Source organism: Petaurus breviceps, unplaced genomic scaffold (assembly GCF_028583685.1).
Source record: "Petaurus breviceps papuanus isolate PSGF00001 unplaced genomic scaffold, PetGlider_PUasm1.0 138, whole genome shotgun sequence".
Taxonomy (NCBI): Eukaryota; Metazoa; Chordata; class Mammalia; order Diprotodontia; family Petauridae; genus Petaurus; species Petaurus breviceps.
The window spans coordinates 13289910-13303730 of NW_027185694.1; the positions used below are offsets into that span (position 1 = coordinate 13289910).

Genomic DNA, 13821 nt, shown 5'->3' on the forward strand with positions numbered 1-13821 from the left:
GGAAATGCAGACTTCAGATCCATTTTAGGTCTTTTGCCTCTGCTGAACAGCTTGTACTCATTCCTACAAGTCATGTTTCCTGGGAACTGGTTCTGAAACCACCAATTTATGTCACATAATCTCATGCATAGTTGCCAAGGATAATACCTTTTGACTGTTTGTTTGTTCCCTTTCTTTTCTTTGCATTCTGTTTATTTCCTTTATCATAACTTTGTAGACAAGAAGCAAGACTATAAGTTCACATTAAAATAAACCCCAAATAATTGATAAGAATGCTTTCCTCTTGGGGAAATAGAACAACACAGAATCTTTTGTTGATTTTCCATGGAAATAGAAGCAACAAAATAGACCCACTTTTCCATAGAATATCACTAACTTTCATCTGTGGTAGGAAGGCAGGGTAACAGGTCCCAACCAGACTCTGACCGCCATAATAAATTTGCTAGATACCAGCTCTTAATAGAGCACTAGGTTAAGCATAGCTCCCTGGGTAGCGATAGTGCTTTCTTTTTTTTTTCCTTTCAGATTTTTGGCTTTCCATGTATTGAGGCAATAAAACATTGGCAGCCTAGTTGGTGACTTTCTATAGTTGGAGACTTCTAACTCTAAAGATACTGATGAATCAGAAGCAATATGCATAGTGAATGAAATGCTGTAATTAGAGCCTGGAAGACCCAGGTTTGAATCCTCCCACAGACATTTAGAAGTTGTATGACCTGCATAAGTCATTTAACTTCTCTTGGTCTCATTTTCCTTATCTGTGAAATGGGGATAATTATGGCATCTACCAAACAAGGTTGTCATGAGGGTCAAATGACAAAATGTAAGTAAAGCACTTGGCCAGGCTTAAAGAAATATGAGTACAAGCTTTTACTAATCCCCACTCAGAACATCCTTGCATTGGTTGATGCAAATGGCTGTTCTCTAGAATGGCTGTTCTAGAGATGATTTCATTCCAGGGCTGGAGGCTAGCATTAATGGAATAAAGACAGAAACAATTTTGTTGTTGTTCCAATATAAATAACAATTATTATTGTTATTTAGATGGCAATGGAAGTTTCCAGTGGTGATTACTAGCACATGATTTTTCTAGATTTTTCAACTTGCAAACAGCTGTCCTCTATGAGTAAGAGTCAGGTATCAGTGACAGAGAATCCTTGTCTGCTGGGGAGTGTAAGCTTGTCATCTGAGCCTCTGCTTTTCAAAAAGGCATCACAAGCTAAGTTAAAGCCAACCTCCCCAGACACTGGCTAGGCTTGGCTTCCCCCATGTGCAAGCATTCCTGAGAAATGAAAAGTGTCTGTTTGTCTATGTGGAAGTTCTGTAAGCAGAATCTTCAGGATTCTCACAAAGCAGAAGTGTGTCCCGCTTTAAACATACTACAGTCCTTTAACTGAGGAGATAAGACTGTAAACACCAACCAATGAAGTTCCAGATTCCCTTGTCAATACTAGTAAATGTGCAATTTTGGGAAAGTCATAAATTCACAGAGCTGGAAATTATCTTAGAAATCATTTTATATAACCCTTATCCCCTTTGCATATTACAAATGAGGAAACTGAGGTCCTAGAGAAGTACACTGATTTGCTGAGATCATTATCACTCACAAGTGGTAGAACCTAAGGGGAGAAAATATTTTTTCCCAAAGTTTTGGTAACTTTGGGTAGGATTAGTAGGACAAGAGGGAATTCTGAGAGGCACAAACTGCATGGGTCACTGCCTTAAAAGCATCGTTTTCTTCTGTTGAGCTGCAGCCAAGGAAAATTTCCTAGATCATTTCTCTTACCCTTTTGGGAAGCAAGAATTAAGATTCAATTCAATAAACATTAAATACCTATCATGTGCCAGGCACTGTGCTAAGAAGCAAAAGAAAGACAGTCCCTGCCCTCAGGGAGCTTACAGTCTAATGGGAAGATATAAATTTAATAGCTTTTAACATTCTCTACTATGTTGTTTTCTTTTGCTAACCCCATCTGCCACTAAAGGCACCTTAACGACTTTAAGAGTATCTTGGAGGTCCCAGATAGAGTCAAAAGAACTGGTTTCAAATCCTCCCTTAACCACTTGCTACCCATTTAACCCCTCTGGACCTCAGTTTTCTGATCTATAAAATGAAGGAGTGAACAAGTTGAGTTGGAAAACATTTTTGCATGAAATAAAATGTGCTTTGTCTTCCCAGGGTAGACAAAAAGTTAAATTAACCAAGGAGCCATAACACTGGATGCTTATTTCTTCTTTCCCGCTTCCCTTGTCCTATCCTTGTAAGATAGAGAGATCTCAGTTTAATTTTAAACAAAGTCCAGAGATCCTTCCCCAGTACCAGAGGTGCCTGAGTCTTTATTCAACTCAGTTGAATATTACACATTTATTAAACACTTTCTAGATACCAGACACTATGCTACATGTTATAGATACAAAGGCAAAACCCAAATAGTCCCTGCTTTTGAGTTTACTTTCTATTAGAGGGAAATTTTATCCTAAAATAAATAAAAGAACTAGATCCTCCATGCTGCCTCTAAAAGAAGGATTTTCAAACAATGTCAGAATAGTAGGAAGACTCCTTTGTGAATAAGAAGTGTGGTGTGTATCTTTACTGCTATGACTTGCCTTCTGAGCCCTGTCCAATGACCATGGGGCAGTAGAGAGCCAGAGACCTTCCTGCTGGGCATGCAGTTTTCCCAAGATTATCTAAGCTCTTAGCCTTGGGTCTGACTTGGGATAGACTACCCAGGAGGTAGGAGATTGTGTTAAGACAATAAAGCAAAAAGAAAGATACCAAAGAAACCATCATGGAGCCTCTTGAGGAGCTATAGCTGGGAACCTGCCAGCCCCAGGTGCTACTAGGGAAGAAGAAAAGGGAGAGATCCTTTCTCCTTCCCTCTCAGTCACTGGGAATCTAATAGTCAACTTGTAGAGTCCCAAGAGTTATGCTCAGGCACGGCCAGGTGGCACAGCAAGTAAGAGCGAGGGCTCCAGTGTCGGGATGACCTGGAGATCGAATCCTGGGCTCAGACACTTAGCACCCACCCAGAAACACCTGGCCGTGTAACCTTGAGCAAGTTACTTAACCCTGATTGCTTAGGGGCAGCCAGGTGGCTCAGCGAGTAAGAGCACCGGCTCCAGTGTTGGGATGACCTGGACATCAAATCCAGGCTCAGATACTCAGCACCACACCCGGAAATAACTGGCCGTGTAACCTTGAGCAAGTTGCTTAACCCCGATTGCTTTAAAAAAAAAAAAAGTTATGTTCAGAGAAGGGAAGAGTGAGTATGAAAATGGTTTCTCTTTTTAAAGTCTACCGAGTGGCCCCCTCTTCCGACTTGATGGCCAGTCAGTTTAGACATAACCCTCTCCGTCCTTCTTGCTAGGGAGCATGGGGACCAATCCTGAACGTCCTTTAACAAAAGTTCATAGCACAGGACCTCACCCCTCCCTCAAAAAAAAAGGACCCCATTACACTTAAATTGGAATAGTAGGTGGGAAGGAAACATACATTTAAGTACCTACTATGTACTAGGTAGGTACTATGCTAAGTGCTTCATCATTATTTTCTTATTTGATCCTCACAACAACCCTGGGAGGTAAGTGCTTTTATTATCATCCCATTTTATAGCTGAGGAAACTGAGACAGAGTGACTTACCCAGGGTCACACTGTTATTATCTGAGGTCAAATTTGAAGTTGGGTTTTCTAACTCCAGACCCACCACGTTGAGCACTATGGAACCACCTAGTGGATGGAAACCCATCAACTACTGATGTTCTTTAAATCCCTTTGTCTACATGGTGAGAATACTATTAACCAAAAGTGATTTCACCTTTTAAAATGTATTATGCCCTTAGCATAGTACCTACTTGGTACATAATAGGTACTTAAATGCATGTTTCCTTCCCTCCTATTCCAATTTAAGTGTAATGGGGTCATCAAGGGAGCCTCCCTTCCTAAATCTGCTGGACGGCGGCATTTCTCATGGAACTGAACTTGTCCTCTTGTCCCTTTTTTTTTTTTTTTTTTGGGGGGGGGGGGTGAGGTCCTGTGCTCTGGACTTTTGTTAAAGGACATTCAGGATTGGTCCCCAGCAAGAAGGATGGGGAGGGTTATGTCTAAGTTGACTAGTCATCAAGTCGGAAGAGGGGGCCACTCAGTAGTTTGTTTTGTTAGGGTGTGGGTACTCTTAAAAATCAATTGCTTTTTCTTTTATCACAGAATATCTTTGCCACTCCTGGTAGATCAATAATTACTCACCTACCCTTTTATTTGCTGTATGTGACACTACCCCCTGAGAAAGTAATTGTTGATGAAAGGGAGAAGTTGGAGCAGGTTAAGTTCCTGTGTTGTACTGGGGTTGGAGAAAGGGGGTAAAAGAGGAATTTCCAAAATTGAAGAGCATCACTGAGAGTGACCTAGACCGAAACCCCCAATACTCCCACAGTCTACTTCCTCTTTTACACACATTTTCTAAAGCAACAAATTATGTAAGTAAATATAACATATAATATTTATATAGTTCTCTAAGGTTTGCAAAGAGCTTTAAATATATTATCGTATTTTATTCTCATAATAACCTGGGAAGTTGGTGTGATTATGATGTCCATTTTTCAGATGAAGAATGAGGCTGAGAGAGATCCAGGTTCATACAGTAAGTGTCTGAGAGACCAAATTTGAAGAGAGAGCTTCCTCACTCTAGATCAAGTACTCTATTCACTGTTCCACTGATCTTCAGCTAAAATTTATTTTAATGTGGTAACGAGTATATCTAGATTCAATGGAGTTATCATGAGGTTTCTGAGAAAAGTCTGAAAAGCACAGACAAGAAAATCTTTTTTTAGTAGAAACTCAACAAATTTGAAAATATTGAAAATTCTTCCAGGGCTGGGTTGAAGTCTACTTTTATATTATCTTCAGATTATGTAAGAGTGTGATAGAAAGTGTTCCTGAAGCCAAACACTAGTATAAAGAGGATTGTGATGTCCACTTAAGATAGCAAATGTCCTCAGGCATTTTGGATTTTCACTAATACCTTGAGTATTATGACCTTACTCAAACCTTTTAAGTAAGGCTACATCTCCTTAGTGTTCTTCAGGGTACCTCTGAAGGGTTGGGAGGTTTCTTTCTCTCTAATGTTGTTCTGTGTATTCTACTGTTCCCTACCAAGGATTGACACCCCAGTTCTATTTAACTAGTTGATATCATTTAGCTCTTACAATGTATGAATGAGCTCAGATTCAATGTAGTTTCTTTATAGATTTGGTACTACTAAGTTCAGATTTAAATGCAACATTGACTGCTAGATAAGTCCCTGTCTTGGATACCAGTGGTCTAGGGCTAGAAGACTACTCATTACTCCTCTGGGCATTAGTACTGGATAGGCTGGCTTCATAACCCCAGCTGGGCTCCACTCCCAGACAGCCACCTAAAATGAAATAATTCCACCTAAAATAAAAGAACAAATTATGAAGCAAAGCAATTATTCTCAAGCCATAGCTGTGCTTTAGATGAGAAGGACCCCTCTCCTCTTGCTGCATTATTTCTTTTGGGAATGTTTCCAATCAAGGAAGGGAAAAGTCAGGTTCTGTTTTTAAAATACACTGCCAATTCCTAATAATTAACCAATTCAATGAGATTCTTCATATGGCTAGAAGTCTGGAACCAATTACAAAATGTCTATGCGTGCTCCAAAGTCCACCTGGGGATTAAATCAGTTGAACACCCTGTATGTACTAACAAATAATGGCTTTATTGGCCAGCAACCCCATTATTCTAATTTAAACTGACCTTCCTTGAAATTATTGAGAAATTATACTATGATATTAACATCTTTGAATGTTAGTCACCAACTATTAGCTGTTTAAATGATTATTTCATGCTTAGTTTTGATTAAAGTTTCTAGACTGCTAAATCTGGGGAATGATGGAAACTACACAGTTACATAGAAATCAACAAGCATTCAACATATCCTAAGCCTGGGACATTTGCAGAGTCCCAAGAGTCATGTTCAGAGAGGAGAAGAATGAGAATAAAAGTTAGAACTCTTTTTAAAGTCATCTTAGATGCAGTCTTGCCCCATCTCTCTTTCCAGGGACCATGGGGACCAATCAAGAGCCTCTGACTGACACATCTCTCATGATATTCTTGTGAACCAAATGGAGGAAGGTGGAGCCGTCTTCCTGATCAGTTACCATTCATCTTAGACAAAGCCTTGCCCCATCTCTCTTTCCAGGGACCATGGGGACCAATCAGCAGCATCTGATTGACATGTCTCTCATGATATTCTTGTGAACCAAATGGAGGAATGTGGGCTGAATGAAAGTAGACTTGGGTAGATTTAGACTATTTTTAAGTGTCTAGCTCTAAAAAGGCATTAATTATCATCAATGTGGAATACTTCAGGACTTTGCCACTGACCCTGTTCTGAACTGTATTTTATCAGTGGTTAGGATGAAGAAATGGAGAGCATCCATATTAAGTTTATTGATGATTTAAAGCTGGGGGAGGTATCAAAGCAAAAATACAAAATGAAATCAGGAAGCTATATAATATGATGAACCAATGTTAATGACATTTAATAGAGATACCTATAAAGTTCTTCTTAGATGTTTAAAAAAATTCAGCCTTACAAGTACAAGTTTGGAGAGGGTCTGGAGGGGGAAAAGAATGGGGATAGGGGATCGTTGCAACACAATTCATGTGAAAAAGACCTTGGACTTTAAAGAACCTCGAAGATAGCAGTGTAAGATGGGAGCTAATAAAAGCTTGGGCTGTTGACATAAGTGTAGTCTAGAACAAAGGAAGTTTTGTTGTAAGGTTCTGGAGGGCAGGTATATGCCAAGCACAGAACTGGACACATAGAAAGTAGTTAAAAATGTACTTGTTGGTTAGTCTTTGCACCCCCGGTGTCTCCCAAACACTAAATAGACATTTAATGAATAATTGTTTAATAGAATCTGACTGTTATTGGATCCAAAGAATTGTATCCACCATAATTAAGGAGAGGTACTGATAAAACGGAGTGTGTCCAAAGGAGGATGACCAGGATGGTGTAAGAATCATTTGAAGGAACTGAGACTGTTTAGCTTGGGGAAGAAAAGATGTAAGAGGGAGGTGATCGCTCTTTTCAATTATTTAGAGTTGTCAGATAAAAATAGGTTTAGATTTATTCTCCTTTGCCACAAAGGACAGAGATGGAACCCCTGAGTAAAAGTTACAAGAAGGAAGCAATGGGGCTCAATGTAAAGAATATTGGAGCTGTCCAACAAAAGAGTAAGTTGCCTAATAACGTAGGCCTCCTTGTGCTGAAGTATGTAAATATAGGTCATTTTGTTAGGCTCTGCTCAGGTAGGCATTGAACTAGATCGCTTTTGGAGAACCATGTAACTTTGAGTCTGATTCTCTCTATACATAAAACAATAATGAATGATAGGAGATTAATCAAGTAGATACCATGCTGGTATGGTATGTATTGATGAATTCAATATAAATCAAATTTACATACCTTTAAAAGATTATCTTATATTCTCATAATAACAGCCTTCTAATTTAGAGAGGGCAATATATTATCTCCATTTCTCCTGGTTCAGGGTTGGCCACATGCCTAATAAATAGTTGAGCCAGGACTCAGTATCACATCAGGGTTCCCTCTTTCTTGACTCTGAATCTACAGCTTTCCTAATAAACCATCCTGTCTCTCAATATTCACAGATCTTAAAACTTAAGTTAAAATTTATTTTAAAATCTGAGACTTTCACAGTACAAAAATGAGATTTTCCTCAACTTTAATTCTATTACTTTATATTTCTCAGAAGATCTATTTCATCAACTTAGAACATTCCCAAGCAGTACATTTTCCTACATATTTCTAATGTTACTTTTCCAAGTATCTCATATTAATTATGTTGTAAAACTACAGGAGTAATGGGAAATTCTACTAGGTTCTATAGAGCTCAAAACTTTTACTAGAATATTAAGAAAAAAAAGCTAACAAGACTTAGCTTTATCCTTTCATTCCTGCAAGCACAGTTGGAAGACTACCAGAAAAATAAATCATAACAATTTCCATATAGCTTTTCCACAGTAATAAATTACTACTGCTGTTTAATATAGCATGTGAAGGCTAGCTATTCTTCGGGTCAGGAGTCAAATGTTGACATCTATACTGGTCCAGTCCTATCTCTAAAAGCACATATAAATCTCCATCTCTGTTTAAACTTGTGCTACATTTTCTTGGCTCATCTGACAACCCTAGCTTTAGTTCAGAGTTTCAGTTTGCCCCTCCTTAATGATGTTTTTTGAAACAACTACTCTAAATATTAGAGATTTACTATACTGGTTAAAATATAGGTCTGAGTATAGACTTTACCCCTAAAAATGAGCTCACTTTAAAAAGGAAATTATATAAATGAAACAAAATTATCTTGTAAAAAACTACCATGCAAGTTTTTCCCACATCTCTTCCAATTCAAATAAAGATGGCTCATGCATTTTTATCATCACCATTCTTTTCCTCTTATTCACATTGTTGTCTTGGTTACTTTGTCATCCTTCTCTTACTAAGAGTGTAATTACAGGCTGTGCTCAGCTTTTTGTATAAGCCAAATTCGAGGGTGTGGGGGGAGGATGTACAGTATACATTTGAGCCAATATGCATATTTAACTTTTTTTTTTCAAATTGAGATGATTTTAAATCTATTTAAAAAGAAAAAAAATCTTACAACATCTAGATATTTTAAAGACTATGACATTGTACATGAGCATCTTGATTTTTCAACAAATCACTTTTTAAAAAACAAACCATTTTTTTGAATATGTATGTATGTATGTGTTCATTGAATCTTACTGGCCTGTTGTGACAGCTGTGTCTTTTTTTGCATTTTTAGGTCATGCACAAATTGTCCATCTTCTTTTGGAAAGAAACAAGTTGGGAACCATTCCATCTGATAGCCAAGGAGCAACGCCACTCCATTATGCATCCCAGAGTAATTTTGCAGTAAGATATCTTCTTCAGAACAATTATTGCAATCTTTTGTTTTTAAATCACCATTATACCCAAATGCATCCCTCTCCCCTACCCAGAGAGCTATCCCTTGGACCAGAGAATTAACAAGGGAGAAGGGGCAGGAGTGGGGAGGAGGTAGTTCTGAAGGTTCAGCAAATAGCCAACACATCAATCAACTACAACAGCATATATGGGGTTACAGAGTGCCCCCACTCCTTTGCAAAAATGGGAAGGAGGTCAATTTTCTCACCTCTTTTAATATACATTCTACACCTAGAACAGGTGATCTGAAGCTATTATACCAGTGGATCATGTAATTGTGGGAGCCGTGAGGAACATCACCCTCCTTCTTTGTGAAACCATAAACTGTATGTGTTATACTCACAATTTTTCTTTGTTAATATTATCTTTGTTATTTTGAAGTTAAATCTGTCCGCTTCAACCAGTACACTTTTTTATATTTTTATTTTTTTATAGATCAAAAGCTATTCAACGTTAATTGAAAAAACTTGTTAGTGTCTTGGTAAATGAATAGGACAAATTATAGGGAGTATAATGGAATCAGCTAATAACTATGCATATCAAAGGAGGGGAAGAGAAACATAGGCACCTCAAAATGATGAATAATCCAAAATTTTTATCTCTGTCTTTGGGTGTGTTTCCGTGCTTAACCACTCTGCATGTTGGGTGTGTTCTGGAAAATAACTGCAAACACAGAAGCCACGCCATGACTGTTGGTCTACTCTAGAAGGACATGGAAAATCAGGCAGTTTCTGTGCTTTGCCTCCTGCTCATTTTCTCCCTGTCCCTGTTCCCCTGGGGGGTAGGGGGTGGGAGGGGGGGGGAGGCTGCTTTCTGTCGGTGCCAGACCAAGCAGAGTTGCCCTCCTTCAGACCTTCCCTTGACCTGGGACTCCTTAATCGTTTGTGTTTCAAAGGTCTTCCCAGCTGTGCTTCAGAGTAAGAGGAAATTCAGCCCCAGCCCTGGAGGGAGACAAAGCCTGTAATTAAGCAGAGCAGATGCTGTCAGTAGGATGAGAAGCCCACCTCTCTTCCCCCAACAAAGCAAGTAATTAAGCAGAGTATTGTAGGTGCTGTCAATAAAGGGAGATTTGTTTGGGATAATATGCCCACTGGAGACTTGATTTTCTAATCATGGTGCACATTTCCTGAGCACCACAGCTTAAATCTCTTTGACTCCCTTGAACTCTTTTAACCCATCTAAGGTTTACATCCCCTGGTTTGAAAAATGCCCATCAACCCACAATTAAACTTTTATCATTTGGAAAATGTGCCCAACTGACGAGATCTCTGGGTAGAGAGGCACAGAAAACAACAAAAACTAGCATTTAGTAATAAGCTAAGTGGTGAGCATTTGACTTTGTCAAAATTTGACCTTGCTCTTGAACTCCAGAAATGTCTTTGCTGTGCTCCCCCGCCCCACTTAGGCCAATGCTCTCCCCCGAAAAGTGGGCTTAAAAAAAGAAGTCATATCCCAAAGGCCAAATATTACAAAGCCTCTGAAAACATGACTGAAGAAAAAGAGTTATGTTTATTCCTCCACACTAGAATCGAGTCAGAGAATTTTGAAATAGTTAACCATTCTTATGGTTAGGAGAATGAAAAGAGATAGAATATTCTATTTCTAAATAATCATCCATCATTACTTGGCAAGTACATTCTAGCCAAGGATGCATTTAAGTATTAATTGAAGAAAACATCTTTAGACATTTTGGGGCAAGAAACACAATATATTTCTTACCAGCACATAAAATACATAAAAGGTATTTGCTCTGTCATTTTTCCAATAAATCCAACCCAGCTTTCTCCTGATACTTTCTGTGTATAATTGCAGCCACATTCTTTTCAGCCCTTCCCCAAAGGAAAGGTAAGGATTGACATTAGATATTTACAATTTGATTTGGTAGAAAACTGTTTCACAGAAGCCCTTTCAATCATTTGCAAACTTACTCTCTGGTTTTTAAGACACACCAGGAAATTTAAGTAAAGAGGATCAGTTCCCCTAATGGTGATCGCCTTACTCTTGTAATCATTCTTTTTGTTTCCTGTTGTAAGGAATTTAAACTATACATCTTAATTTTAGTTCTCTCAATTTTTCGTTTCGCAAAGACTCTCCCCACTTTTGTCTACCTTTCCACCTTCTTTTATCTCTAGTACTCAAAGCGTTTTTCAATGATCAGATTTCACAATTTCATAAATAATAGAAAACTCTCTTTGCAAATCAGCCTGCTTTTCTTTTCCACTCTTACCTAGGAAGACAACCTTCCTTCCTTCCCTCCCTTCCTTCTTTCCTGTCTCCCTTTTCCTCTTCTCTTCTTTCTCCCTTCCATCCCCTTTCTGTCCCTTCCCTTCCTTTCCCTTCTCTTCCCTCTATCCACATAGAGTAATCGTACCCGTGGGTGCTCTGCCCAAAGGAATGTAAAATTTGATTGCTGAAACCTAACAAAATATCTTAGGGTTTACCAGCTAGATTTTTTTTTTCTTAAAGACCAGTCCTTAAACCCAAATCACTCTCATTGACTGGCCAACAATAAGTCCCAGGCCAAGTTCCACTTTGTTATTATTTGGGCCCGGATTGGTTTAGAATGAATGTAAATAGCAATTGTTTTTGTTTTGACCAGAAACCCCGAGGGTCTTCACCTCCCAGATTGATTTTGGTGGGGGCGGGGTTGGCCTAGGTAAAAGAGGCCTTTCTCTGCACTTTTTCTTACCAACTTTAATCACTGAATGAGGCATTACTTCAGTCAAACTGAGACCTGTTAAAGACTTGAAAAGGTCAAGGTCTCCCACTGCTTCCAGGGCCATCTCCAGTCAGCCTGATCTATATCTTGCCACTGGACCCAGATGACTCCGGAAGAGAAAGTGAGACTGGTGACTGCATAGCCTTCCCTTTCATTTCTCACAGCCCTCCCATTCACTTGCAGCACCTTCCTGGTGTCATAGTCCTCTTTGAGAAGGAAGGACAAATAACAACAAGGAATATATTAACAATAACTTTCTTGGATGCCGGAAAGAAAAGCTTTTTCACTCACCTACTGGGCATATTGGGGTTATTTCCCCTGAGTGACCATGGGGGTAAACTCTCTTCTTGAGGGTCAATGAATTCTTAAAGTCCTTCCGGGTGAAGGTATGGAAGGGACCTCTGAAGGCTTATCTATACTTGCATCTTCAGGTCACTACCCTGCTATTCTCCTGAAAGCTACCATGTTTCCCCAATAATAAGACACTGTCTTATTATTTTTTTGGACAGAAAAACACCAGAGGGCTTATTTTCAGGGGAGGGCTTATTTTAATGAACATTGACAGCAATTGTAATAAAAAGGTAAATGTGAACAAAAAAACGTACCTTTATTCAATAAGCAAATCACTGGGGAATAACAGGATGACACGCTCACTGCTGCAGCTCTGATTGGATGCAGCGCAGCGTGCGTTTCACGGGGGGGGGGGGGCCGACGGTGCATGCATAATGTAGCTGTAGCGCAGGGGATCACCTTCACTACAGTAGCAGTCTAAATAGGGCTTATTTTCGGGGGAGGGCTTATTTTCGGGGAACCTTACACAGTAAGGGGAGGGCTTATTTTTGGGATAGGTCTTATTATCGGGGAAACACGGTAGGACTAGGGAACAAGGTATAGAAAGGTGTGCAAATCAATAAGCCAAGCACGTGATCTTTTTTGTCATAAAAACAACAAAGAAAATCATTATTAGTTGGGGCTATGGTATGGAATGTTATTTTTTGTGGCATCTGTGGTGGCTAATGATGAGTTAGATTTTGAACTTTAAAATTCTGTGATTCTGTGAAATTGTGAAGGTAAGTTTCTGTGATTTTTTTTCTTCTTATAAAAGCAGCATGTATACAACACTGGTGAGAGGAGTCCCACTGAGTATCCTTTTTCATTTAGTGAAAATAACAATAGCTACCATTTGTATAATGCTTTACAGATATTATTACATTTTATCTTCAAAACAACCCTGAGAGGTAGGTGTTATCCCCATTTTACAGATGAGGAATCTGAGGCTTAGGGAGGTTAAGTGATTTGGCCAGAGTCACCCAGCTAGCTAGTTTTGGGGACTGGATTTGTACTTGGGTCTTCCTGATCCAGTGTTCTATCCCTTGCTTATATGCCTTCTCAGACTTTGTAAATTTTGTCCATGCCATCTTATAAATTCTGCAGAGAGGATCTACCAAATTTCCAAATGATCTGCCACCACATTTGCTAAGAACTAGAACAGTAACCAGAGTTGAATGTGCAGCCTCAGGAAATAATGGATTCTATTTCCCTTCCCTCTCTCAAAATCTTCAAGCAAAGGTTAGATAACCACTTATAGAATATGTTATCAAGTAACCCTTGCCTAGGGTACAGATTATGCAGAGTACTGTACAGTACCACACATTCTTTATCATTAACTTTACCTTTCATAATTCTGTTAATTATCAAAGAGCAGTATTTAATATGTCTACATTTTAGAACATTTTATGACTTGTGTAAAGATTTTATTTTGTGTATGCCTGTTATATATGCTAAGTGAAGTGGGTGTGTGGGAGCAAATTTTCATTATATAAAAATCACTTTGTTTAGAGGGCTGCAGAATGGTCCACTAACATAAAGAGAGAACTGTTTCTCTTTATATATGTATATATGTACACATATACACATATATATATGTATATGTGTATATATATATATATATCTCCCCCTCAGTCCATCACCTCTCTGTCTAGAGATGTGTAGTGTGTCTCATCATGAATGTTCTAAAATCATGGCTAGTTATTCTGTGGATTAGGGATAAAAATCCTGTGGCCTACAAC

The 13821-nt window shown here is 38.8% G+C and overlaps 1 protein-coding gene across 4 annotated transcripts in view; it reads left to right on the plus strand.

Moving 5' to 3' along the window:
* The window catches only part of INVS (inversin), a 236964-nt gene that overhangs the window by 147995 nt on the left and 75148 nt on the right, over positions 1-13821 (plus strand). For all 4 annotated transcript variants that reach the window (XR_011171998.1, XM_069105795.1, XM_069105785.1 and 1 more), the window contains exon 7: positions 8873-8982. Coding sequence is in view for 3 of the 4 variants with exons in the window: in XM_069105795.1 (XP_068961896.1) it covers positions 8873-8982 (110 nt within the window). In the remaining variant the exon portion in view is untranslated. The remainder of the gene's footprint in view (positions 1-8872; positions 8983-13821) is intronic.